This window comes from Theobroma cacao, chromosome 4 (genome assembly GCF_000208745.1).
Source record: "Theobroma cacao cultivar B97-61/B2 chromosome 4, Criollo_cocoa_genome_V2, whole genome shotgun sequence".
In the NCBI taxonomy this organism is placed as follows: domain Eukaryota; kingdom Viridiplantae; phylum Streptophyta; class Magnoliopsida; order Malvales; family Malvaceae; genus Theobroma; species Theobroma cacao.
In genome coordinates this window covers 31,120,703-31,145,613 of record NC_030853.1, presented here as the reverse complement: position 1 = coordinate 31,145,613, position 24,911 = coordinate 31,120,703, and the positions used below count along the sequence as shown (strand labels likewise).

The window sequence follows — 24,911 nt, the reverse complement described above, 5'->3', positions numbered from 1 at the left end:
AGATATCAAATATAATTGTATCATTATGGTTATTATTTTGTAGAAAGCCTGGCCCAGCCCAAAGAAAAATAAAATTAAATCTGGGCCTAATTTTTTCGACTAAATCCGACCCATTAAATAAAGAGTAGACAGAAAAAAGGGTTCAAGTGCTTTAACCTTGAACCCCCTAACCTAGTACTACATTATTGCCGCTTTTGCCAATCTGATGTTCTTCTGCAACTGAACTGGAAGCTTATTTTCTTTCAATTTCCTCTTCAATCTTCTCTCTGTTTGGTTTCCTTGAAGCTAAACAGATCTCCGGGTTGTGTCAGCTTCAGGTCAGAAGTTCTCTGCCTGAATTTAGTTTCCTTAAAATATTCTTTATCATCTTTCAGTTTGCTTCCTTTGCACTGTCTGTAATTTTTCCTATGGTGCTGAAAGTGGAACCTGTTGTTGTTCATTTGTATGATTTTAGTATGATGTTAAGAAGTTTCTAAAATTGTAATCTTTACTTGTATTTATTGTTTCTCAAGACAATATGTGATCTTTGCTTTGTTAAAAATTTGATGATGTTCCAGGATTCTTTGCATATATGTTTCTGGGTGAAGTTTTAACCATTATTTTTTGTTGGGTTAATATGACATAAATAAGTAGTATTAATCACTTACTAGAAAAGAGAAAAAGGGTTTCTTTTTCCATGATTCACTATCTTTGTCTTCCATTATCACCTGGATATAAAAATGAGAACTTTGATTTTAGTGAAAAGGAATTGAATTTAGTGTTTTTTCAGCTCTGGGTATTAGATATATTTGCAGCATTTCTTGGTTTTTATGTTTGTTGAATATTTTGTATTATGTACAGAGTGGGAAGTGAAAGAATGATGACTGCTGATTCGGAATCGTTATTAAGTTTGGGGGAGATAAAAGGAAGAGGAAGGGCTCTTGTAGCCTCGCAACCTTTGAAGGCAGGCCAAATTGTTCTCAAGGATTCTCCCATCCTTGTCTACTCTGCTCTTCCTTTGGTTAGACCTCAATCTTCTGCCTCTGCCTCATATTGTGACAATTGCTTCAGAACACTCTCATCATCAGCAAATGTAACGTCTTGTCCTTCGTGTTCTCATCATCATCTCTTCTGCAGTCCTAATTGCCTAACCATGGCAACAGCTGCCTCTCATTCTACTTGGGTTTGCCAGGCTCTCAGTCGCCTTCGTGACTGCCCTTCTCTTGTTCCTCAACCTCCTGAACGCCAAGTACAAGCTCGTTTCCTTATCGCTGCCTATAATCTTGCCCTTACTTCCCCCGGCCATTTCCAGGTTTTGCTTTCTCTTCAAGGCCAGGGTTCTCCTTCTGATGCTCCCGCTGTCCAATTCCTGCATTCTCTCATTTCATCCATCTGCCCGCCTCCTTCATTATCTCTCTCCATTGAACTCACAGCAGCTCTATTGGCAAAAGATAAGCTCAATGCCTTTGGATTGATGGCACCTATCTCCCTTCAACAGGATGGACAGAGGTCTGTCCGTGCTTACGGCATCTATCCCAAGGCTTCTTTCTTCAACCATGATTGTCTTCCTAATGCTTGCAGATTTGATTACCTTGACTTGGCTACTGGCCAGAATACTGACATCACTGTTCGGATGATTCATGATGTTCCCCAAGGTAGGGAGATCTGCTTGAGTTATTTCCCTGTCAATCTTAATTACTATACCAGACAGAAGAGATTGGCTGAGGACTATGGCTTTACCTGTGATTGTGATCGTTGCAAGGTTGAGGCTAATTGGTCTGATAATGAAGCTGATGTTATTGATGATAATGGAAATGTGGAGAAGGAAGAGGTCATGGATGAGGACAGTGATGAACAAATGATAGCCTCTGACACAGATGGGGATGCAGGAGGAGTTGATGACTTTCCTCATGCTTATTTCTTTTTCAGATACATGTGTAGTCATGAAAACTGTTGGGGCACACTTGCTCCTTTGCCCCCATCTGATGATGCTTCTTCCAAAGTATTGGAATGTAATGTCTGCGGCAACCTCAAGAATGATATAGATGTATGTTGACTTGGGACTAGGTACCTTTCCCCTGGTGGACTGCTCTAAGTACAACAATGTCAACTCCCCCCCTTCCCCTCTAGCATCATCAATCTGTTTTGTGTTTATACGTACTTGTTGTCACCAGGGCTTCACATTTTGTTCTCTTAATCTCTAATTGTCTATATTCAATTGTTGCTGGCATTGTTTCATTACGACTTCATTGTCTTTTCTCAAATTCTATCGTGCAGATGAACTGAAAAACTTAACAATTGACTGCTTCTCAAGTTTCAACAAAAAATTGGTGGTGGTGCTCAAATTATTAAAATGATTATGAAAAAGTTAATTTTAAGAAGAATGAACTGGAAAATTTCTGCTATGGTTTCTGTGCTACTGCTTTACGTAAAGATCAATTTTCTTGTACGGATGACTATTAGCCAGAATATTTATATTTTATATTCTATATTCTAATTATGACTACTTTTTCCTATACAAGTGCTACAGTAAGCTTGTTCCAGTGTCAGTGACGTTGTGCATGCAAGATATATATCAGGGGGAGGCTTCGTTGTCCCATTGTCACATACTTTCAAACCCTTCAAATGTAAATTTTGTATATTTTTTGGAAGTTTTTTTAACAGAGGAAAGATCAAAAATAAACCATGAGATTTCTCTTATTTGAGATGATGATACATCGGAAGGAAAAGGAAACCGAATTCCCCTGCATTGTGCCAGTTCTTACATATCACTCTTAAGAGATATAGTTGCATTATATTCGGCTGAAACATCCAGGATTCTTCCTCCACCAAAACTGAGGGGATATTTTGGCTGCTTATTTGGGGAGAATAACCCAAAATGTTTCTCCAGCTCTGGTTCCTTCTGGTTCTCATCAAACAAGGCAAACAGATAAGTCTCTATAGCTCTTCCAGGCCTCTTTGGGGTACCTCCTTGGACATGCCCGATCAATTTTGAGAGGTAAGTTTGTGCATTTTCAACCGATGTGGCGAACCCTCCCGCTGATGGCCATCCACTTTCTGAGACAACAACCCCCAGAGAAGGTTGCCCAGCATTCTCAAGAGCTGAGTATAATGCATCCAACATTGCATCAAAAAGGTTTTGGTATCCACGCCCTTGATCCCATGCGACAGGTGAAGGGGAAGTAAATAGAGCATAGGGAAGAGAGATGTCCCTCGGGTTACCAGCATGACTGAAGTAAGGGTATATATTCGCAAGTAAAGGTGTGCTGGCCCATGCTAGGTGGCCAATGATTGGGTCCAAATATGACCTAACATCCCCACGAAAGGCACCTGCTGATGGAGGATAGGAGTTTCCGATCAAGGTCATGTCAATTGCAATCGAAACCTTGATGTCGTTGTGCAAGCCAGCTGATCGAACTGCGTTGAATACATTCACCAAGGCAGGCAAAACAAATTGAGCTAACCAAGCGGTGCCACCGTTGACAGGACTAACTTCATTTCCAACAGCAATGTACCGGAACCTGACACTGGGCCAGTAGCTTACTACGTTTCTTTGTACCCAGGACTGTGCATTGGAAGGGTTAGCAAGGTTTTGAAGATCCGAATTCGGGACACCTAGCATTACTTCAATGTTTGAGCCTCTGAGAGCTTGCAGAGCTGCTGGATTTGGATCATAGAGTCTCATTCGCCTGATGTTGCGTGATTTGTAAAGCTCGATGACTTCCCATGCGGATGGAAGATTGTTGCCAAGCATTCCATAACAAACACCAACAGATTCGGCACCTGCATTTCAGATCAACTCTTATTAATTACAGCTGGATTGGAATTTCGGAAAGCAACAAGTTTTTGCTGCTCAATTCTGTAAAAACAGTATCCGGATGAACATCGAGAGCTAATAGAGAGAGAGAAGCCAGGCTTGGACTTCTCTGCCTGACGGTAATGAGTATATATAATGAGTTTAAAACAAAATTACCAAGAAGTTGTATAGGTCTCTTGACCCCGAAAGAGTATAGAAAATCTAGTCGAGCTACACAATTTTTCACTTTTCTTGCTATTAACATGTAGAGTAGTTTATCTGGCTAATATGATAGGAATTCCAGCCATCAGAGAGCTAGCTAGTCGATGAACTCTCCTGCATGCAAGCCGCATGCATGCACCAGACTCTTGGAAAATTATAGACAAGCTAGCTTTAACTGTTTTAAACTTTGTACATGTGTCAAAGCAAACGATCAGGGCAATGGTATAAGGACCAAATGCACAAAGACTCCATTAGGCAGACAGACAAACATGAGAAAGAAAGAAATCTGTTATATCCAAGTTTGCTGTGAAGAGCCCTAGAAGAAGGATTATCGCAGCTGTGAAGGAACTGTTGCTTGTTGAAGAAGGTAGCCATTGAGAATAGACTAAGTCGCTTGGACTATGCTTCTGATTGCCCCATACCATTAAGCTCTTTATATAGAAGACACATTGCATATGGATATATTTGTCTAGATTAATTAAATGCCATATGTAATAAAGAAGAAATTTCAGGGCGGCTTTCAATATTACTGTATCAATTCATGATTATTGAGTTTGAGACACGTTAATTTGCGGGACTTTTCTGACCTTTTTAAGCTGTAAAGAATGAATTGAAAACGTCAGCTGCAAGCACATTAGTTACTACACTGAGTTGAAAATGGTCATGGAAGGCTAGTACATGGGACCCGGCCATAAAAAAATTCAGAGATAAGCTCGTGAGTTGGCAAAGGAAGCTACTGTACATTGGTGGAAGGGCAACGCTCATTAAATCTACTTTATCTTCTCTTCCACTTTCCTACATGTTTATTTTTAAGGTTCCTAAAAGTGTGATTCAAATCTCAAAGTGTGATTTTAAAGTTGGATAAATTGCGTAGATATTTTCTTTAGAAAGTTGATGAGAGTAAAAAGAAAGTGACAAAAGTAAAACCGGAAATTGTCTATAAACTCAAGAAACATGGTGGGTTGGGAATCTCGAACCTCTTAATCAACAACAGAGTCTTATCATGCAAATGGTGGTGGAAGAAAGGTGATGAACCAAACTATTTATGGAGGAGGTGCATTAAAGAAAAACATGAGGAAACTCAACCTTGGATTCCAAGGAGTGATAAATTGGCAAACATGTCAAAAATTTAGAGAGATATAGTACAATTTTTAAGGAGATTGAGGGACTGCCTAATTTCATTGGAAGTGATGGATGCCGATGGGTGTTGGGGAAAGGGGACAAGCTAGATTTTGTTTTGGTATGATTCATGGCTGGTGGATATCCCCTTAAAGAGAGGTTCCCTTAGATTGTTTGGCCTTAAGAGCAATAAAGAAGCAAAAGTTGAAGACTATACTTTCGAGTTGAGGTGCATGATGGACCAAAATGGGCATTTGATTTTCGAAGAAACCTCTTTGATCGGGAGAAAGAGGAAACTTGCCGAACTTCATATACTAGCACCTAAAGTCCAATGCTTACACAAACTGACAAAAGAGCTATTAACAAGTAGGACTAGTTTATCTGACTAAATTGATAGGATTTCCAGTCATCAGAGAGCTAGCTAGCTAATCGATGAACTCTCTTGCATGCGTTCACCAGACTCAATTGGAACATTACATACAAGCTAGCTTTAACTGTTTTAAACTTTGTACTTTGTACTTCAAAGCAAATGATCAAAACCGAAGCACAAAGGCTCTAGTGGGCAGACAGACGAACAGGGAGAAAGAAAGAAACCTGTTATATCCAAGTTTGCTGCGAAGAGCCCTAGAAGAAGGATTATCGCGGCCATGAAGGAACTGTTGCTTGCTGAAGGGAAGGTAGCCATTGAGAAATAGATCAAGTCGCTTGGACTGTGTTTCTGATTACCCCATACCATTAAACTCTTTATATAGAAGACACATTGCATATGGATATATTTGCCTAGATTAAATGCCATATGAAATAAAGAAATAATTTCAGGGCGGCTTTCGTTAATGGAACAATTCATGATCATCTCCCTATGACGTCCTTTTCATTTCTCTTTCCTTCTTACTCTTCTACGAAGATGAATTACCTTTTTTAATTTCTTGAGTTTGACCTTTTTAAGCCGTAAAGAATGAGTTGAAGCCATCAGCTGCAAGCACATTAGTTACTAAACTCAGTTTAAAATGGTCATGGATGTCTCGAGTTAGGAACTTGTACATATTCAGTGTGACAAAGGAAATCCACGCCTTGTTGGGTTACTTTTTAACGAAATTGGGCTGCTTTTTCTCAATGGAAATCTCCCTACCTGTTCGATCCTCATCACATGCCATTCAAAAAATTAAAAAACCAAAGTGGATGGCTTAGCCGCCTTTGACGACCTTGCCTGCATGACGTTTAACATCTTGCAACAACTTGATTAATCAAACTGCTTCAAATCAACCTATGAGACATCGAATTTCCTTAATAAATTGCAAATTTAGGATACCTAATTAATCTACTAGGCTTCGCGAACATGCCATGTAACTCATCGACTTTGCAGAAGATATATATCTACACGTTGTCTAAAGACCAAGACCACGTTACGTGACAAAACATCCAATGATTTCTAGACCGAGAGATCCATATGGTCTTGTAACGACTTTCATTAGTGTTGTTGTCCTTATACTATTAATTAACAACTGCAGCCGGCGGCTTCACTGTAGCAATGGATGCGATCTTAACTTGCACATGCCAAAAAGACTATTCAAATCGAAGCTAAGGGAAATCTGAGAGCTGATCAGAAAGATTAGACCAGGAAGCACACCACTGAAATTGAAGCCCGGCATTCAATCATGAGTTATCAATCAGGAAAATGTTCTGTTTATGAAGAACTAATTCATTCAGGGTTATCTCCCTCAACTCGATCTCTTTTGTAACACTGTCTGAAAACAACTCCTAGAAGCACAATGCTGTGCAGTCTATCTGCTTATAACTTAAAAAACAACCTGCTGTTTCATTTCTGTTGATATCCATGGAGTTCATCTACCTCCTTTCTTTACAATGGAGTTCAGCATTAAAAACCCAATACCGGTTCACGAAACATGGATCAAAACAAAAAAGTTGGACTCATTTTGAGCCCATCACGTAATTAAAACCAAAAACACCCACGGACCAGCGAGTCTTTCTAGGCCTGAGGCCCCCGAGTTGTATCTGCTCCATTTATAATACTATGGGCCCATTATTAAAATTGATTTTGTTAGAATTTTGGGCCTTACATATGTATAGAACCGATCCGGCTCATTTCGATTACTCCGACAATCTCTTTTTTTATTTATTATTTTTTAAACATCTCAAAATAATATATTTTTATTTTTATTTTTTAAGATAAAAATTATTGTAAATCAATATTATAAAAAATTTTAACTTAAAATATGAAATATCAAAACCTTTTTTAATATGCACGAAAATCACATAAGACAAAAAAATAAGACAACATAATCCATTTTTATTTATCACGTTTAAATAATAATAATAATAATCACTATTTATATGCACTTAGAAGTTTTATGAATAGTGATTATTACTTTTCTCAATATCTTAAGAAAAAAATATTATTTATTATTTAATGTAATTGAAATTCATTTTTGTTAATTGCATGTATCTTATTAATTTTTGAAAAATTTATTCTTCATATGCTGACTTTCCAGGATTTTATAATAGCAAAAATCTAAATTTGCACTTAGTTTGAGACCAGATTTCTCAAAAAAAAATTATTAAAAAACAAAAGTAAACTTTATTGTATGCTTTTTTTTAAAATTAATTTTTCTTTAAAGCAAAAGATGCAATCATGCAACATGACAAAAGTGAATCTTTTTCTGCGTGGAAAAAAAAGTCAAATAGATAAGGAAAATGCTATTTTGCCACTAAAATTGACTAACCCCTATATTACTATGCTTTTAACTACTCTTAGTCTGTCTTAACCCTACTAAACTTTAGCCTAAGAAAAGAAAAAAAGGGTCAAAATATCTACTTTTTCTTGATATTTAAGGTTGAAGTATTTAAAAAATAGTTTAATTATATTCATTTATGTGATTAAATTTTTTTTTTATTATATCAAAATAATCTTTTAACTCTCTATTCATATGACACAAGTTATCAACTCAAATGAAAAAGTAACGGTTATAAATTGTATTGTCAGTTAATATTTTCTTGTCTATATGGTATATAACGTGATAAATGATGTAAATAGATAACAGTTGAAATGAAAAATAGGTCATGCAGTGGCATGAGTAAAAAATACCAAAATGATATTAAATTTGACTATTGTTATCTTTTTATTAAAATTAAAAATTTGTATGAATATAAATTGAAAGATGAAAATTTGATTATGTACAATAAAAATATAAATGGATATAATTTAAAATTATATTTAACTTATTTTCTTTAGCTTAATTTGCATTTTGAATAATTTTAGTAGTACAAATTTCAACTTCTAGTATATGAATCACAATATTTGAGGAAGTAACTCTCATATAGTGGTAGTATTGCTTTTCTTTTTCTTCTTTAATTTGAAAGGTAGAAAAAATAAGAATTTATTTATAAAGAATAAAACTACAATTAAGACAAATATCGAAACCAGTTAGGGCCCACCCGTGGGCTTGTCTCGCCGTGCATTAAAAATCCTTTGATGCAAGTACAAACAGACGTACCGTAACGAACCAGAAGCCAACCAGAGCGGTGCACCCAGCGAAGGTAAAACGGCGCCGTTTTCTAACTTTTCGTCCAGCACGCGACGGTTCACGCGCGTGGAGGCCCCACTTATCGATAATTTCCTTTTTTTTTTATTTGATATTTTTCTTCTGTTTCTCACGAAGCAAGCGTCAAGATATAAAACGCTGCGTTGAATCCTCCGTTTTTCTTCTTCCTTCTTTCTACTACCTCTCTCTCTCTCTCTCCTCTCCCTCTTTTTTATTTTTTCTCTTTCGTTTAAGAATCCCCTTTCTCTCTCTAAACCCCAACAGAAACACACACAGAGCTCCCTCCGAGAATCTAAAATTCTTCATCTCGCGCGTGCTCCTCACTCGCTATTTCCCTTCCATTTTCTCCATAAATTTTAAAATCAAAATTCAGCGATTGTTCTTTCCTGTCGATCCGCATTCCCTCTTTCAATCCTCCAAGTTGAAGAAGATAACACTGAACCTCCCAAAACGCATCGTTGTTACTCCAAAAGGAATCTTCTCCATTCAAGGTTTCTACCTAGATAACACTCCTCGTTTTTCCATTTTTATTTTATTTTATTTTCTCTTCAAATTTTATTTCATTGTAGTTCGTTTTCGCTGCCGAGTTCTTTGTGCGTGTATCAGGCTAAATGTCGAATTAGGCACTTTTTTTGTGTTCTTTTGAGTTAAGAATTGATGGTTATTGATTGTTAGCAGTGAAAACAATTTGAATTTAGGGTTTTTTATTTGTTCTTGTTTCTGCAGGCGTTTCCATTGTGGATTTTTCAAATGTGTAGAAGGGACTTTCGAGTTTCCGGTGACTGCCCTTCTGGTTAATTTACGTGGTACATTGTTAAGGTATTTTTGTTATTTTTCCAATGCTGTATCATTTTTTATTGAATTTCTCGATTTGGAATTGAATTTAAAGTGATTATCCAGATTGAGAGAATCCAGTTGTTGAATTTTGATTTGTAATGCGTGCTGAGTTTACTTTTGTGGTTTTATTTTTAAATATGTTCATATTTGATGTTAGCATTTTGTATATGTGCTGAGATCTTAGGTTCTTTCACTTGTTGGTAGTTTATGGTAGTTTTGCGTTCGACCTAGATGTATTGTGGTTATACATGTCAATGAGCTCTTATTTTTATGTGTTATGGCCACATGTAGTTCAGTTAGAACTTCAGTGTGTAATTCTGTTGAATTTGTTGTTTTAATTTGCAGGTTATGGCTCTCCAGAAATATGTTCCCTCCAGTGATTCTCCTAAAGTTAAAATGAAGCCTTTGAGTTTTTCCTCTAAGGTGCAAGAGAAAGTTCAACTTGCAAACTTGGAGACCCGTCATTCTAAGAAGCATGATGTAGATGTTGACCTCAGAGAAGTTTACTTTTTGATTATGCATTTCCTTTCAACCGGCCCCTGTAAAAGAACATGTGGAATGTTTTTGAATGAACTTCTTGAAAACCAACTTCTACCCAGAAGGTATCATGCTTGGTATTCAAGGAAAGGGGCACATAGTGGACATGAAAACAATGATGGCATGTCATTTCCATTAAGTTATGCGCAGTTGGTGGAAAGGTATGTGGTCAGATTTTGGTTTTGTTTAAGTTGATGGTTTGACGTCTATATCAAATTGTAGTAACTGTGTTATCTTTTACATGCAACTTATCTTATAACTAAGCAAGTAATAGACAATTTGTGAGTTACATGTAGCATTCTTTTTCTTGAAAATGTTTGACTTGTTTCTTGTCTCATTTATGCTTGTCTAGGAATCCTCACATTGAAATGGATCACTTGGTAAAGCTTTTGAAGCAGTTGTTATTAAGTGCACCCTCCCCATTGGAAGGCGTAAATGTGAGGCACACTCCAAATGCAGTTGATGTCCCCACTCTTTTGGGAACAGGGCCCTTTTCTCTTTTGAGCTGTAGGTGGCTTCATTTCAGCCGTGGGAAATCATTCCTTTGCTTTTTATGCTTGGAACTATAGCATTTTAAGCTCTTCATGCTACTAGATGTATCTACCTTTTGTTATTAGGGAAAAAATAATAAGATGAAGTCCTTTTTTTTTAGTTTTTGAGAATATTATATCTTCATTGGGTTATAAAAGAATTCCTCTTGCTCATTCTTCCTCTTTTTATTCAGGAAATTCCTTCGGCCACAAATTTCCCTTTATGGGATTGCCCTGTTCTGACAAAGTTAAACTTTTAAGTTATTCTTAATTTTGGTTGTCTTCTCCTTTCAGGTAATAGCAATGAAGGAAAAAGTGAAGTAAAATGCCCTCCTGTTCACATGCGTTGGCCTCATATGCATGCAGATCAGGTTCGAGGGCTAGGTTTAAGGGAAATTGGGGGTGGTTTCACAAGACATCATCGTTCACCATCTATTCGTGCAGCATGTTATGCCATTGCAAAACCATCAAGTATGGTGCAGAAGATGCAAAATATCAAGAGGTTACGAGGGCACCGGAATGCTGTCTATTGTGGTATGTTTTTTATGTCTTCATATTTGCAGTTTGAGCTGTGTATATATATTTAGAATAATCATATAGCTGAGTTAAACTTGGTACAATGTGCCTTGGATCCCTCCCAATAAAAAAAAAATCCAAATAAAAAGGGAGAGAGAGAGGGGTAGGTCAACCACCAGGCAGGCTTTCAGAGAAGAGCTTATGTTGATAGACATGTGAGCTCAGTAAAGATTTGTTGCCCATGCTTTTGAGGGGTTCTGGCTTTTACATGGCCTCTACTGTCATAAATGACCTATTGCACTCTATTGTCGTCTTTCTGTATTTGAACTTGTTTTTCAGCATTAGCCCACTTGCACTCAAACAGCTCCAGCTTGACAAGATTTTTCTTATGATCATGAATTTGAGTTTGATTCTTTTGACTTTATACCAATTCTGCAGCAATATTTGATCGATCTGGGAGGTATGTTATTACTGGTTCTGATGATCGTCTTGTGAAAATTTGGTCTATGGAGACTGCGTATTGCTTGGCCAGCTGCCGTGGACATGAGGTGAATTTGACAAGCTTTAATGCACATATCTGGCTATTATTGGTCATTTAGTTTTTATTTCTGCTAGTTACATGCTACCTTTTTCTATTTGGATGAAGGGTGACATAACTGACCTGGCTGTCAGTTCCAATAATATTATGGTGGCATCCTCCTCAAATGACTGTATCATTCGTGTTGTAAGCATCTCCTGCATCTTATTAATTCTTTCTTCTTTATTCATTTTGTGCTTGAGAAAATTGTATTTCATAATAGTGATTTTCTTTCCTGTTCGCTGCCAGTGGCGCTTGCCAGATGGACTGCCAATTTCAGTTTTGCGTGGACACACTGGAGCTGTTACTGCCATTGCATTTAGTCCTAGGCCAGGCTCTGTATATCAGCTTCTATCGTAAGATTGATTCCTGCTGCCCTCTGCTTTTATTTGTATTAGCTGTCGATAATGCTAAATTCTGTCATCTTTCCCCCTTCTCCCTAGAAAATTAATAAATAAAAGTTGGCTGAACAATGTCTTATAATACAAGGTTAAAGTTCCCAATCATGCTGCACACAGAACCTATACTTTGTAATAGTTTCAATTTTCATAGGTATTACCAGCAATTTGGTTTGTTTCTCCTTCATGGTTTTGGTGATTATATGATTGTTTTTTGGTACTTTGATTTGCTTAATTTCCACAATTGATTTTCTTGTAAATCTTTTAATTGAATCCTCCTCTTTGTGGTTGATATTACAATTTATGTTAGTTTTTGGTACATAGTTGCTGTTGCATTGAAATTAAATTGTAGTGTTTCCCAACCCTGTGCAGGTCATCTGATGATGGAACATGTAGGATATGGGATGCTAGGAATGCCGAATTCCGTCCACGGATATATGTTCCAAGGCCTGCAGATTCTGTAGCTGGTTTGTTATCTTTTTATGCGTGATCTTGATCCTTCTTGGTAAATAGATTTTACAAGCAAATACAAAATGGTTGCAGGAAAGAACAATGGTTCATCTTCAACTGCTGTTCAACAGAGCCATCAAATTTTTTGTTGTGCATTCAATGCCAATGGAACTGTCTTTGTCACTGGTAGCTCGGACACTTTAGCTAGGGTACACTTTATGCATGTTTGCTATGGTGGTTCTTATTCTTCCAAGTTTTTGCCCTGCTTTACGTTCTCTTTTGTTATTCTGCAAGTTTAGGTGTAGAATTTCATTTTTGTTGATCAATTGCAGGTGTGGAATGCTTGTAAACCCAACACAGATGATTCAGACCAACCAAATCATGAGATTGATGTGTTAGCTGGACATGAGAATGATGTCAATTATGTGCAGTTCAGGTCTGTTTATCATGCTCTATTGCTCAGATTTTTTATTAATAGGATTTTAATTTTCATTTATGTTACTGCCTTAAATTGCAGTGGTTGTTCTGTTTCGTCAAGATTTTTTACAGTAGACAGCTTGAAGGAAGAGAGTGTTCCAAAATTTAGAAACTCCTGGTGGGTCTTTTCTTCCTGTCTTTTATTTTGACATCATGTGGGTCCTCCCCTTCCTTCTTTGAGATTCTGCAAGGTGAACAGGCATTGGAAGGGGTTTCTTAAGCTTCCTATTTTTAGTTAGACTTTACCCTTTGACGAAGAATATAACAGCCTATTTTAACGTCTGATGTGGTCAATGATTTGTTCCAGGTTTTCTCATGATAACATTGTTACCTGTTCCCGTGATGGCAGTGCAATTATTTGGATTCCAAGATCTCGTAGATCACATGTAAATTATATTGGCTATAAACATTTTCACTCTTCACCAGTTCACTGCATTTTTATTGGTCCTTCTTCATTTGAATATCAATTAAGTTCATCATTTCGGCCACCCCTTCTCTCTCTTATGCCTGTTCTATAGAGGAACTTATACTTCTACTTCTTGGTTCAGGGTAAAGTGGGCCGCTGGTCTAAAGCTTATCATCTTAAACTTCCACCTCCACCAATACCTCCACAACCACCACGAGGGGGCCCGCGCCAGAGAATTCTTCCAACTCCTCGTGGTGTAAATATGATAATTTGGAGCCTAGATAATCGCTTTGTCCTTGCTGCTATCATGGGTATTTATTTTTCACCCGATCTTTAAATAGAAACAATTGGTTGCTATTTGATGATAACTTCATGGAGTACTGGAAATAAAATTTGCAATGGCTTGATTTTACTATTGTATTTTGTTACTCATCTTGGAGACCACTTAATAGGAGATACATATAAATATTCACTTAATAGAATTTTTTTGTTCTCAGTTTTATCACATAGCAGTTTTTTCCCTTCAAAAGCTGATGTAACACTCCTCTCCCCTCCTTAGGAAAGAAAAGAAAAAGTTAAAAAATGGAACTCTCATGTTTACTTGGAGTTATAACTTCTTGTCATCACCTCTCACAATATTTCAAACATAACTTGACTTTGGTGCTTCATGTATTTTATGTTGTTGCTCTTTTTGTTTCTTCTGCATCTATAAAGATCCTTAGAGTATGGTTGACTATAAGGTATTAGCAGTATTCAGCTTATTAAAACTATCTTAATGGAGTTTGGGGTATATTTGCCATTAAGCTAGTCTGTGGTTCAGTCACCAGGAAGGTTTATTAGTTCAATTAATGCTCATCATGGGTGCTTTTGTAGCATTTAATTGATTAAAGCTTTCTACAAGCCCAGTTAGGTTGTATTCACCGTTAAGCCACCCTAAATACTCAGTCATCAACTTATACTTTGCAATGTATTTTTTTTAAAAAAAGTTTGACTTACTTGGGCACTTTCAAAAGTCCTTTGGACTAGGATTGAGCATGATTTTGCTCTTTTCTGGGGATCATGCAGGGCCATAAGTTTCTGTAAATTTTGGCTGAATAACATATTCTCATAATGCAGATTGCAGAATATGTGTATGGAATGCTGCCGATGGTAGCTTAGTACATTCTTTGACTGGTCATACTGATTCTGTAAGCAGTTTACATTTCCAAGCTTGAATTATTTTTTATGATTTTTTTATTATTTTCTCTTGCTTTTAGAGTAGAAATTAGCTTATAGGTTCTATTTATTAATTGCATGTACAGATAACTACAGTCTTCAGTATGCTTAAATATACTATATTTGTTGGGGTAGCATGCCACTATTCTGGCCAATTTGTGTTGATCTCTGCTTTAGTCGGTGCCTCAGTATTAGATGGTCTTGGTGATTTGTTGCCTTAATTACCTTCCCTCTCTGTTTGAGAAGTTGCATGACATACCTTGTACTGTTCAGCTCTTGACATAAGTTCTGTTGCATGTTTCTGATATTTTAATGAAGCACCCTTATTAACATTTTCCCCTTATTTTCTAATTTGTGATTTTGTTTTTGTTTGCTTTCCTGCTCTTAGCCTTTTGTTGTCTTGTAAAGAAGTGGGAAACAAGTTAATTTTCCATTTCAACTCAATAATTGATTTGAATTCATGCACCCTTTGCAATCCAGTCTGTATATTCTTGTATAATACTCAAGTGTTTACCCGTAGGCTTCACATGGTAGGAAGTTTGCAATCTAGTTGACAAGTTAACGACCTTATTTTACTTTAGCATAATCATTGGATTAAAAACTTTTCCATCAACTCTTACAAGTCCGGAAAATACTATCCTGTTGCATTAGGATTTCTAAAATCATATGGCTTAGGGATAGGACCCAACACGTATAAACTAAAGACAATGTGATAGCCATAATATCTAAACTAAACCCAAAATGAGACCCAATGGACCACAACCGTGGAACATTCCAGCAAAAGAGAAACACCAAATACCCCCTGGACATCAAAACTCAATTACTGATAAATTATTATACTAATAATCTACTACAGAGGGCACTTTCCTCTGGACAAAAGGATTTCTTTTTTTGATAAAGAAGCCATGATCTTAGCTTGCTTACAAAAGGATGAAGTTTGTTGGTGTGCCATCATCCAGTCATCTGTAATCAGTGTTTGACTAGCTTCTGTTCTACTTTCGTTGCTAACCTGTTTACCTTCTGATTTCTTATGTGAATTAGTGAATGCTTTTGAATTTGAGGGTGTTTAAAGCTGGATGCCCTGTTGTTTCAAAGTTGCATCTGACCATTTTACTTATTTTTGTAAGACATATGTTTTGGATGTTCATCCTTTCAACCCACGGATTGCTATGAGTGCTGGCTATGATGGTAGAACCATTGTCTGGGATGTGAGTTTCAAGCTCCTTCAAGCCTTATGAAGTAAATTTAGATCTTCTCTGTTTATTGATGAGTTTTCATATTTTACTGGCTGTAGATATGGGAAGGTACACCAATTCAGATATATGAAATTTCTCGTTTCAAGTTGGTTGATGGGAAGTTTTCATCGTAAGCTCACTACCAGAAAGCTTGATTAGAACCCTTTTATTGTGAATTCCTGTATAATTGAAAATTAAACAGCATTGTATTCATCTTATCAAGCAGGCTTTTTGCTTCATGTTAATTTGTTTAATGGGATATTCATGATATGCCTAAATGAATATTTGTTTAATGGGATATTCATGATATGCCTAAATGAATATGTTGCTTAATGAGAATTACTAGTTTGTAGCTCTAAAGGAAGCACGAGTAATACTCTAGTGGGGGTGGAGTGGGGCGGTGCTCATTTGGAGTACATGTGTCCCTCCAAACCTTTACTTTTATTTGAATGTGGAGAGTATGGAGGGAAGGATTCATCGTTAGAATTTTGGGCTATGCTAACATTTCTTTTTTAACGTAAGGACATAAAAGAACATGATAAATTATCATTTGCTTCCCTTTCCACTAACAAGGTCGGTATCCGTTCCTTGCATTTCCTTGTCCTTTTAAAGCAATCCAAACAAGGGGAACCTTATCCTTTGCTCCCCTTCTCCTCCTCTCCCTCTCTTTCCTTTTACTTCTGTTCTTCTTCCCTTTTAGTTCCCAATTGTAGGATAAAAAGTTGTGGGTGTTTCTGACCTCTTATTGGATTCATAAATAGCATTAAGCCTTACCCTTACACCCCCCCCCCCCCCCCCCCCCACCCCCCCGGCTCTATCCTTTCTTCTTCCCTTGTAGTTCCCAATTGTAGGCATAAAAACTTGTTGATGTTTCTGTCCTTTTGTTGGATCCATAAATAGCATTAAGTATTATTATTTAGGTGGATTTCTTTAAATGGGCTTTATCTTTTTCCTCTCATATAAACATCCCTTTGGAATCTTTATGGATGTCTGTGTCCATTTATTTTATATTGCAATACTAAATTTATTGTCATGTTACTATTCACTATCTGTAAAATAGGGACGGGACATCCATTATACTTTCAGATGATGTCGGTCAATTATACATACTAAACACAGGCCAAGGGGAATCTCAAAAGGATGCCAAATACGATCAGGTACCTGGTATCACAAAGAACTTGCTATGTTTTTTGGGTTTTATTCACAAGTAAAACCAGGTTCTACAACTCTTTAATGATACTTACTCCATGTGCACTTCTCGTACAGTTCTTTCTTGGTGATTATCGACCACTTATTCACGACACTTCTGGGTATGCAGTTGACCAGGTTGGTTGACCATCTGTTGAACTTTTATTATGGTTAGCTTTACCTTTATATGTTCCATTTGCATTTGAAAGACTGAAAAGTATACTTAATGGTTCTTTATTAGCATCATCATCTCAAAACTTAAAATGGATGCTATCTGGTACTTGATACAATTTTCCTGTGTTATTTTGCTGGAAATAGTGTATTATTGTTCTCCCTTCGCCTTGAACGACTTGTTTTTTCTTGCTCCATCTTGTCACATGCATGGCTCATTCATGCACATGTGTGTCTAGAGAGAGAAGAGGGAGGAGCATATAAAAGTTGATTGTTAAGTATCATAGCAGATATGCTATCCAATAATATGTCACTCATTGCTAGACGTTCAGATCTAAGTGGATTAGCTACTTTACACCTTGGTGAAGCATTTCTTGTCATTGCCTGAGTTGATAATCTCTAGTTATGTGTAGATGGTTATATTGCATCCATAATAGTTTTTGCATCATAGAGTTTTCAGATGATTAAAACATTCTTTACATATGCATCATCGAAATACTGATATTTCAAGCATATGTGACACTTTTAATTCAGGAAACTCAGCTTACTACATATAGACGGAATATGCAAGATCTTCTTTGTGATTCAGGTTTAACTCTCCTCATACTGCCACAAACAACTGGGGTCTTTTTATTACATTATTCATTTTTTTTGTTAATTTTATGCTCATAACTGCTGGTTGTGTTGGAAAATTTTAGGGATGATACCGTATACAGAACCCTATCAGACCATGTACCAGCAAAGACGGTTAGGCGCTTTGGGTATTGAGTGGAATCCTAATACTTTGAAACTTGCTGTTGGGCCAGATGTCAGTCTAGACCAGGATTACCAAATGATGCCCTTGGCAGACTTAGATGCAATTGCTGATCCACTGCCGGAGTTCTTAGATGTCATGGCTTGGGAACCAGAACATGAAGTGCAAAGTGATGATAATGATTCAGAGTACAATGTCACCGAAGAGTTCTCTACAGGAGGGGAGCAAGGAAGTTTAGGTTCTCCTTCTGGTGATCAGGAGTGCAGTACAGAAGACAGTGAGATTGATGATACTCATAAAGATGGCCTTCGTCGATCAAAAAGGAAAAAACAGAAGGCTGATGTAAGTTTAACATCCTTTTCACTCCTATATTTCAACTTTTTTGGATGCACTTGGTTGACTTGAATTTTTTCCCTCATCAGATTGAGATTATGACATCTTCTGGGAGGCGTGTTAAACGAAGGAATTTGGATGAAAGTGATGGCAACTCATTCAGGAATAGCCGGAATAGGAAATCAATCATTGGGCGGAAAGCTTTATCAAGAAAGTCCTCTACATCAAAATCATCGAGACCTCGAAGGGCTGCTGCGCGCAATGCTTTGCACTTCTTTTCGAAAATAACTGGAACATCAACTGATGGGGAAGATGAAGATGACTCTGAAGGTGAATCATCAGAGAGTGAATCTATGATACGAGATTCATATAGTGATGAATCTGATAGAGCTTTGCCAGATGAACAAATAAAACATTCAAAAGGAAAAGAAGTCTTTTTAGGTGAGTCAGAGGATGTTGGTAGAATTAATGAACTTCCTGAATCTTATAATACTGGGAATAGGAGAAGGTTGGTCCTTAAATTGCCCGGTCGGGATCCAAGCAAGCTTGTGCCACCAGACAGCACAATGCAAAGAAAAGTTGACAGGCAGGACAACTCAGTGGGCTTGTCATGCAAGGCTTCTAAAGAAGCCACTGAAGGGGGTGTAAAGCATATAAGCTCATTGGATCTGGGGTGTTCTTCTGGTGATGCAAATTATAGCATTTTAGGTAGAGGAACAAGAGGGCAATTTGACAAGATGGAAGATCATTTAGACCTGACTGAAGGGTACAAAGATGGGGCAATTAAGTGGGGAGGAGTCAGGGCTCGTACTTCCAAACGTCTGAGATTGGGTGAAACCGTGTCATCAGATGCATACATCGAGTCTAGGCTATGTCTTGACAACCACAAAGAAAAAGAAAGTAATGTCAATGGATACATGAAACCAGAAAAGGCTTGTGCTATTGCATCGCCAACTACAGAAATCCAAACTTGCAAGGATATGAATGGCGAAGTGACAGTAGTGGAGAAGCATCTTGAGAATGACAGGGAAGTATTAGATGGTGCAGCTAATGGTGAAGAGCACTCAGGTCCCAGTGAACAGATAAGTTATAACGACTTACCAAAATGGTTTAACAGGTTTGCTGAGGATACACCTGCCCCAACTGTTAATCAGAATGGAAATGATCTGCCTTCTGAGCTAAACGAGGGCCTTCTGCCTATTTCAACAGAGTTAACAGTTATCTCAAAAGGGACCAAAATTTACAATGAAAATCCTGGACTGAAGTTGAAACCTTCAGGAGAGGGTCATGTAAATGGTGGGTGTGCTGCATTAAATGCTAGCTCCTCAGACAAGACAAAGGACTTGGTTTCAGAGGCACCCTTAGTTGATAGATCCAATGAAATTAGGTTGGATCGTGAGGGTGATGGGTTGCAAGATTCAAATGCTCAAGTTGATAGGCCCATGTCAATTTTTAATGACTCTGGGGGGCTACACCCAGATTCTAAAAAGATGTATAATGTGGTTTATAGAAGGTCAAAGACACAGAGGGATAGGTCCACTTCAGAAGGTGATAGTGCCATGGTAGAAAGCACTAGAAATAATTGCAACCATAATATCGGTATGGTAGCAGATCTCCATGAAGGCACCATGAATGGGGCGCATAACAAACGGTCCAGTAGGTTGAAAGCAGGGCACATACTTCAATCAGAAGACATACAAAGAAGTACCCGGGGTGGTTCTACGAATGGGTCTCAACTTCCTGGCGAGGAATGGGGATCAAGTTCTAGAATGGTGGTTGGATCAAGGTCTACTAGAAATAGGAGAAGTAATTACTATTTCCATGACACTAGTCCGATAAGGAAACCCCATCAATCAGCCAGAAACGGATCATGGTTAATGTTAACAACACACGAGGAGGGCTCCCGTTATATTCCTCAACTAGGTGATGAAATTGCATATTTGAGACAGGTAAGAGTAAAATACTATTTCTTTTTATCTATTCCTGTTACGCAAGTTCTGTGCTTTCATTTTGATGGTTAGTATAGCTACAAAATGATTTACATTTGGGAGCATCTATGCTTTCAGGGGCATCAAGAATACATAGATCATATTAGCTCGAAGGAAGCAGGACCTTGGACTTCAATGAAGGGGGAAAACATGATAAGGGCAGTGGAATTTTGTAGAGTTGAAGTGCTTGAATATTCCACAGTTCCAGGGTCTGGGGAGAGCTGCTGTAAAATGACTCTCAGATTTACAGACCCTTCTTCCTGCATGTTCAATAGATCATTTAAATTGACTCTTCCTGAAGTGACTGGTTTTCCTGACTTCATTGTGGAAAGAACTCGCTTTGATGCTGCTATCCATAGAAATTGGAGCTGCAGGGATAAGTGCAGAGTCTGGTGGAAAAATGAAACTGAAGATGATGGAAGTTGGTGGGATGGCCGGGTTGTGGCTGTGAAGCCCAAATCTTCTGAATTTCCGGATAGTCCATGGGAAAGGTACTCTGTTCAATACAGGAGTGAGCCCAAGGAACCACATCTTCACAGTCCTTGGGAGCTCTTTGATGCAGACACTCAGTGGGAGCAGCCTCATATTGATAGTAAGATCAGAGATAAGCTACTTTCTGCCTTTGCCAAATTGGAGCAATCTTCCCAGAAAGTTCAGGTATCAGGCAAAATATGAATTCTTTTTTGTTTCCCTAAACTTTCAGTAGGTAATTAAATGTAAAGGATTAGCATTTGAGCTTGAACTTATGAGACTGACCCAATCACCATTCCAATTACTGGAAGTGACAGCATGAAATTCTTCTTAATTTTTGCTTTAAATGTTTCAGGATCAATATGCAGTCTATAAATTGAAGCAGGTTTCACAGAAGTCTAATTTTAAAAACAGGTAAATCATGTCAAGCAATCATTTCAGACATTTCTCTGGACATTGTTCAATCTCAAGACTTTCTGGCTTCTGCGTGGAAAATGTGTCTGAATGTTTGGATTAATGGTATTTTGGCAGGTTCCCTGTCCCCTTATCGCTTGATACTATCCACTCTAGGTTGGAGAACAACTACTATCGATGTTTTGAAGCGGTGGAGCATGATATTCAGGTCATGCTGTCAAGTGCAGAATCTTACTTTGGGAGAAATGCAGAGCTTTCGACTAGACTTAGACGGCTATCTGACTTCTTTGCACGGACAGTATCATCTTTGCAGCCCTCATAGATATCCAGAGCAATACCGTCCTAACAAGCATCTGTGCAAAATCTTTGTAGATAAATGTTTTTACTTTTATTTTATTCTTTCTCTTTCCCTGTTTCTCTTAGATCCAATTTTGGAAATTGATTTATACTTCAAATTCTTTCTGGAGAGATAGAAGGTCTCAGGGAAAAGTAGCGGGTAGGTGTGGAAATTATCCACCAAAAAGGTTCATTGTTGTATAGACAGTTACATCATTTATTATGGAAAATGAAAAAGAAAAATATGTCAACGTTGACGTATCCAATTTTTGATCGAATCTGTACATCAGCACAGGCCATAGGCAGCAGCTAGCTTCAAGCTTCTTCCCCCATTTGATTTTTCCCTTTTTATTTTCTTGTCGGGCTGTTTTCCTTTCCATTTCTGAAACTGGAATTGCATAGGCCAGAGAGGAAATGGACAGAAAAGGATGTGAAAGAATGTTTATCCAGGCTTGGGCTAGTCTTAGTTTGAGCCTCAACCAAGCCCACCTTGATAAAATCATGACTCGAGCCCAACTTCCCGCTCGAACTTGGTCTGAACCAGGCTAGGCTTGTGGGCACTAGTGTAGTTAATCAACAACATGAAAGCCCACTCTGTTACCAAGAACATTATCTAATAGTTAAATCAAGATCTGAAATACTAGAATCTAGATGAGACAAATCTCATCGTATATTGGTCCATGGACTCAGAGTCTGGCATGATTTTCACAACCCTACCTTGTGATAATCTAAAGTTGTGAACAGTAAAGTTATAATGAATGTGTTAGAAAATATGAATCACTAGGAAAATAGCTGTGCAAGCTCCTTGTATTACAGTACCACAAGAAGTCTTTGGTAAATAAAGTTTGTAAAAACAAACATTACATTGCGCAGCTGTGAGCATCAACTCATGAGTAACTAGATCTCAATCTCTCCACCGATGTCCACAGTTTGGATTACAGCACACGAAAAACAGTGTCATACCTTCCTCCCCTCGAGCAGTTGCCTGAACAAAAAAGTTTGTTGCATTAGAAGAAGCACAGTCGCTGCTCATCATGCATTAAGAGACAATTCAAATAAATACAACGGGCTATAAATTCGTTCTATAAGATAAGGTGTAAAAGATGGAATCTGCAAGCAGGTTGTTCAATATGGTCTACATTGTAACTAAACCCAAGCCACCTATCCTCATTTACAGGCAGAAAAGAAAAAAGACACAGCTCCTGCTGTGATGTAATTGTCGATAATGGCCAAATGTGCTTTTGCCAGAAGATCACCAGAAAACTTACAACCACAATATGATTTTATGCCAAACAAATATATTTTGAAAGATTCTAACAGCAGATGCATCAGATATGAACTTCTCTTCCATAAGAACATATTTCTCATCTTTTCTGATCAAAAAGATTTTTTGCAAATCTCTACAAACACACCAATGCTCACGTGATGGATCACATTTCTTGCATAAAATTGAAGATTTACCCAATAATCACTGTGTGCACAAATAAAGACTTAAGCATGTAGGAAGTTAACCTGGAAGAAGACAGCTTCTCCATGTTTACAGTTTGCACAAATGACGGACTTAGTCCTAGGAAGCGTTGGATCAGCAGCTACATCCTGCAATATTTGAGTGCGCTCCCCAGCAGAGTGATGCACCTCATTTCTATACACACAGTTGTTCTCAGCCACCTCCTGCATATATTCATAATGTCACAAGAATAAACAGATAAATAGATGAGAAAAGAGGAAAATCTTCTAATCTGAAGACTTATAGCTAGAGAACATCAATAAAAGCAACCAACAAGTAAGTGTTCAAAAGCCAAAATTGGGAACCTAAAATGCCCAGAAATTCTTTTATGTGTAAACCCACATTGTTCACTGCCAAAGACCTTGACAAAAATGGATGCCCTCTTAAAATTTTAACTTTTTCTATTGACTCCATGTTCAACAAAAACAAAGGAAACCCATCTTCTAAATTGGAAAAATAAGAAAAGAAACAGCACAAAAAAAAAAAAACAACAGAAGAACAGGTTAGGGTTTTATGCGGGTTTAACACCTCAACAGATAACTTAGACCTCAATTATACCCATTTAAGAGAAACAAAAGAGAAAAGACACCCTAATCTATGTTTCAATTCTTCAGCTTGGTAAAAGAAAAAGGGAAAAATTATATTGAAAAAGAAGGAGGAGGAGAAGAACCTGGTGATCGCAGTTGCGGCAGGCGTAGAGGAGAATCTTCTGTTCTCTATCTTCTTTCGGGTAGAGAATGTTGTTGCTTCATCAATAAAACAAAAAGATTACAAAAAAAAAAACCAAAATTTAAGCCCAATAGAAGGTTAAGGCTGGCAGAGAAAACGGAAAAACTAAAATGGGTTATGAAAAACTGCAAAGAATGTGAATGCAGGACGACTAAAGAAAGCTGAGAACTGACCATTCACGGCAAAATTTCATAGTACTCATCTTGTTCGATTAGGCTTTGGGTTTCTTGCACAGACAACAAACAAAAGAAAGGCAGAGGCTTGTTGGGGTTTGTTTGGCGGGCTGCTTGCTCTTGGCTCTTAACCTTTTTGTGCTTTTGGGGAATAGATCTTTCTAGTAATGGGGGCTCGGGGTCAAAGGTCCTTATTTGTAATTTAATCATCTTTGACGGTTATTTATTTATATACACTGCTGACTTCTCTTGAACATGGGCATATCCACTTGTCTCGAGTCTTTGCTCCTTTAACCTATAGCTCATCTTTTTCGATTGAGTCCATGAATTGGCCAATGACAATTTTGAGGTTAGTGTCTGAAATGATATGTTGTGTTGGCAAAGTAAGTTATGAAGAAAGAAGGTGTTAACACCACCAACCATTATATGTTCATATGTAATGCAGGGAAAGGAAAAAGGAAGCCTAACCATTCGGGGCAAAATTTATACTCACTAATGCTGGAAGGAAGCTTTAGTTAACCGTTCTTCCTCTGAACTTTTGAGAGTTGTTTTAGCTACGTCTGTTTTCACCACACCCCCTACTGATTGAATCAAAGCCACAGGCCTTCATCGAGAGAATGGTTCCAGCTTTTACTGACCCAGGATTTGCCACTGTTTCAATGCTTTTTTGGCATTTTGATGAGATCAGCTGAGAAGGTTGATGGGAGAGAGCCAGATGCTTGGTGAAACTTTGAAAGGTGTTTTATGCCATGTTCTAGAGAAGATGGATATCTAGGAGTGAAAGACAGAAGGTTCCAGGGCGGAACTGCTTCTACACCGTTCCTTAATCTAGCAGACGTAGTGAAACGTTTGAACATAGCTTCACTACGTCTGAACATAGCTCCCAAGCCCAGAAACATATCAATGAACCTGCTAATGGCAACCATTTAACCGAGCGAGCCTCCACTAATATATCATTATCAAGAACTCAAGATACACATCTAAAGAGCAATA

General features: G+C 37.7%; 4 protein-coding genes across 5 annotated transcripts; 2 read left to right on the top strand and 2 right to left on the bottom strand.

Moving 5' to 3' along the window:
• Positions 151-2,220, top strand: LOC18603627 (histone-lysine N-methyltransferase ASHR2). The gene is made up of 2 exons (XM_007035706.2): positions 151-317; positions 841-2,220. Exon 2 carries the CDS (start codon positions 857-859, stop codon positions 2,033-2,035), a length of 1,179 nt encoding a protein of 392 aa, XP_007035768.2. The 5' UTR covers positions 151-317; positions 841-856; the 3' UTR covers positions 2,036-2,220.
• On the bottom strand, positions 2,650-5,860 carry LOC18603626 (glucan endo-1,3-beta-glucosidase, basic vacuolar isoform). Of its 2 annotated transcripts, none has more exons than XM_018119946.1 (2): positions 5,711-5,860; positions 2,650-3,762 (listed from the first exon to the last, which is right to left on the bottom strand). In XM_018119946.1, the coding sequence occupies exons 1-2, from the start codon at positions 5,850-5,852 to the stop codon at positions 2,741-2,743; spliced, it is 1,164 nt and encodes a 387-aa protein (XP_017975435.1). In that variant the 5' UTR covers positions 5,853-5,860; the 3' UTR covers positions 2,650-2,740. The 2 variants fall into 2 exon arrangements, with proteins under 2 accessions (XP_017975435.1, XP_017975436.1); XM_018119947.1 differs by lacking the exon at positions 5,711-5,860 and adding an exon at positions 4,284-5,022.
• LOC18603624 (PH-interacting protein) lies at positions 8,894-21,775 on the top strand. The gene is made up of 25 exons (XM_007035701.2): positions 8,894-9,167; positions 9,403-9,495; positions 9,859-10,211; positions 10,403-10,557; positions 10,875-11,114; positions 11,535-11,644; positions 11,743-11,820; positions 11,923-12,029; positions 12,444-12,538; positions 12,615-12,730; positions 12,854-12,957; positions 13,039-13,116; positions 13,306-13,384; positions 13,547-13,715; positions 14,521-14,591; positions 15,747-15,827; positions 15,914-15,984; positions 16,915-17,011; positions 17,121-17,180; positions 17,748-17,802; positions 17,912-18,309; positions 18,390-20,249; positions 20,367-20,945; positions 21,115-21,173; positions 21,291-21,775. Exons 3-25 carry the CDS (start codon positions 9,862-9,864, stop codon positions 21,493-21,495), a joined length of 5,217 nt encoding a protein of 1,738 aa, XP_007035763.2. The 5' UTR covers positions 8,894-9,167; positions 9,403-9,495; positions 9,859-9,861; the 3' UTR covers positions 21,496-21,775.
• Positions 22,148-24,086, bottom strand: LOC18603623 (DNA-directed RNA polymerases II, IV and V subunit 9A). The gene is made up of 4 exons (XM_007035700.2): positions 23,919-24,086; positions 23,687-23,762; positions 23,022-23,180; positions 22,148-22,494 (listed from the first exon to the last, which is right to left on the bottom strand). The coding sequence occupies exons 1-4, from the start codon at positions 23,945-23,947 to the stop codon at positions 22,414-22,416; spliced, it is 345 nt and encodes a 114-aa protein (XP_007035762.1). The 5' UTR covers positions 23,948-24,086; the 3' UTR covers positions 22,148-22,413.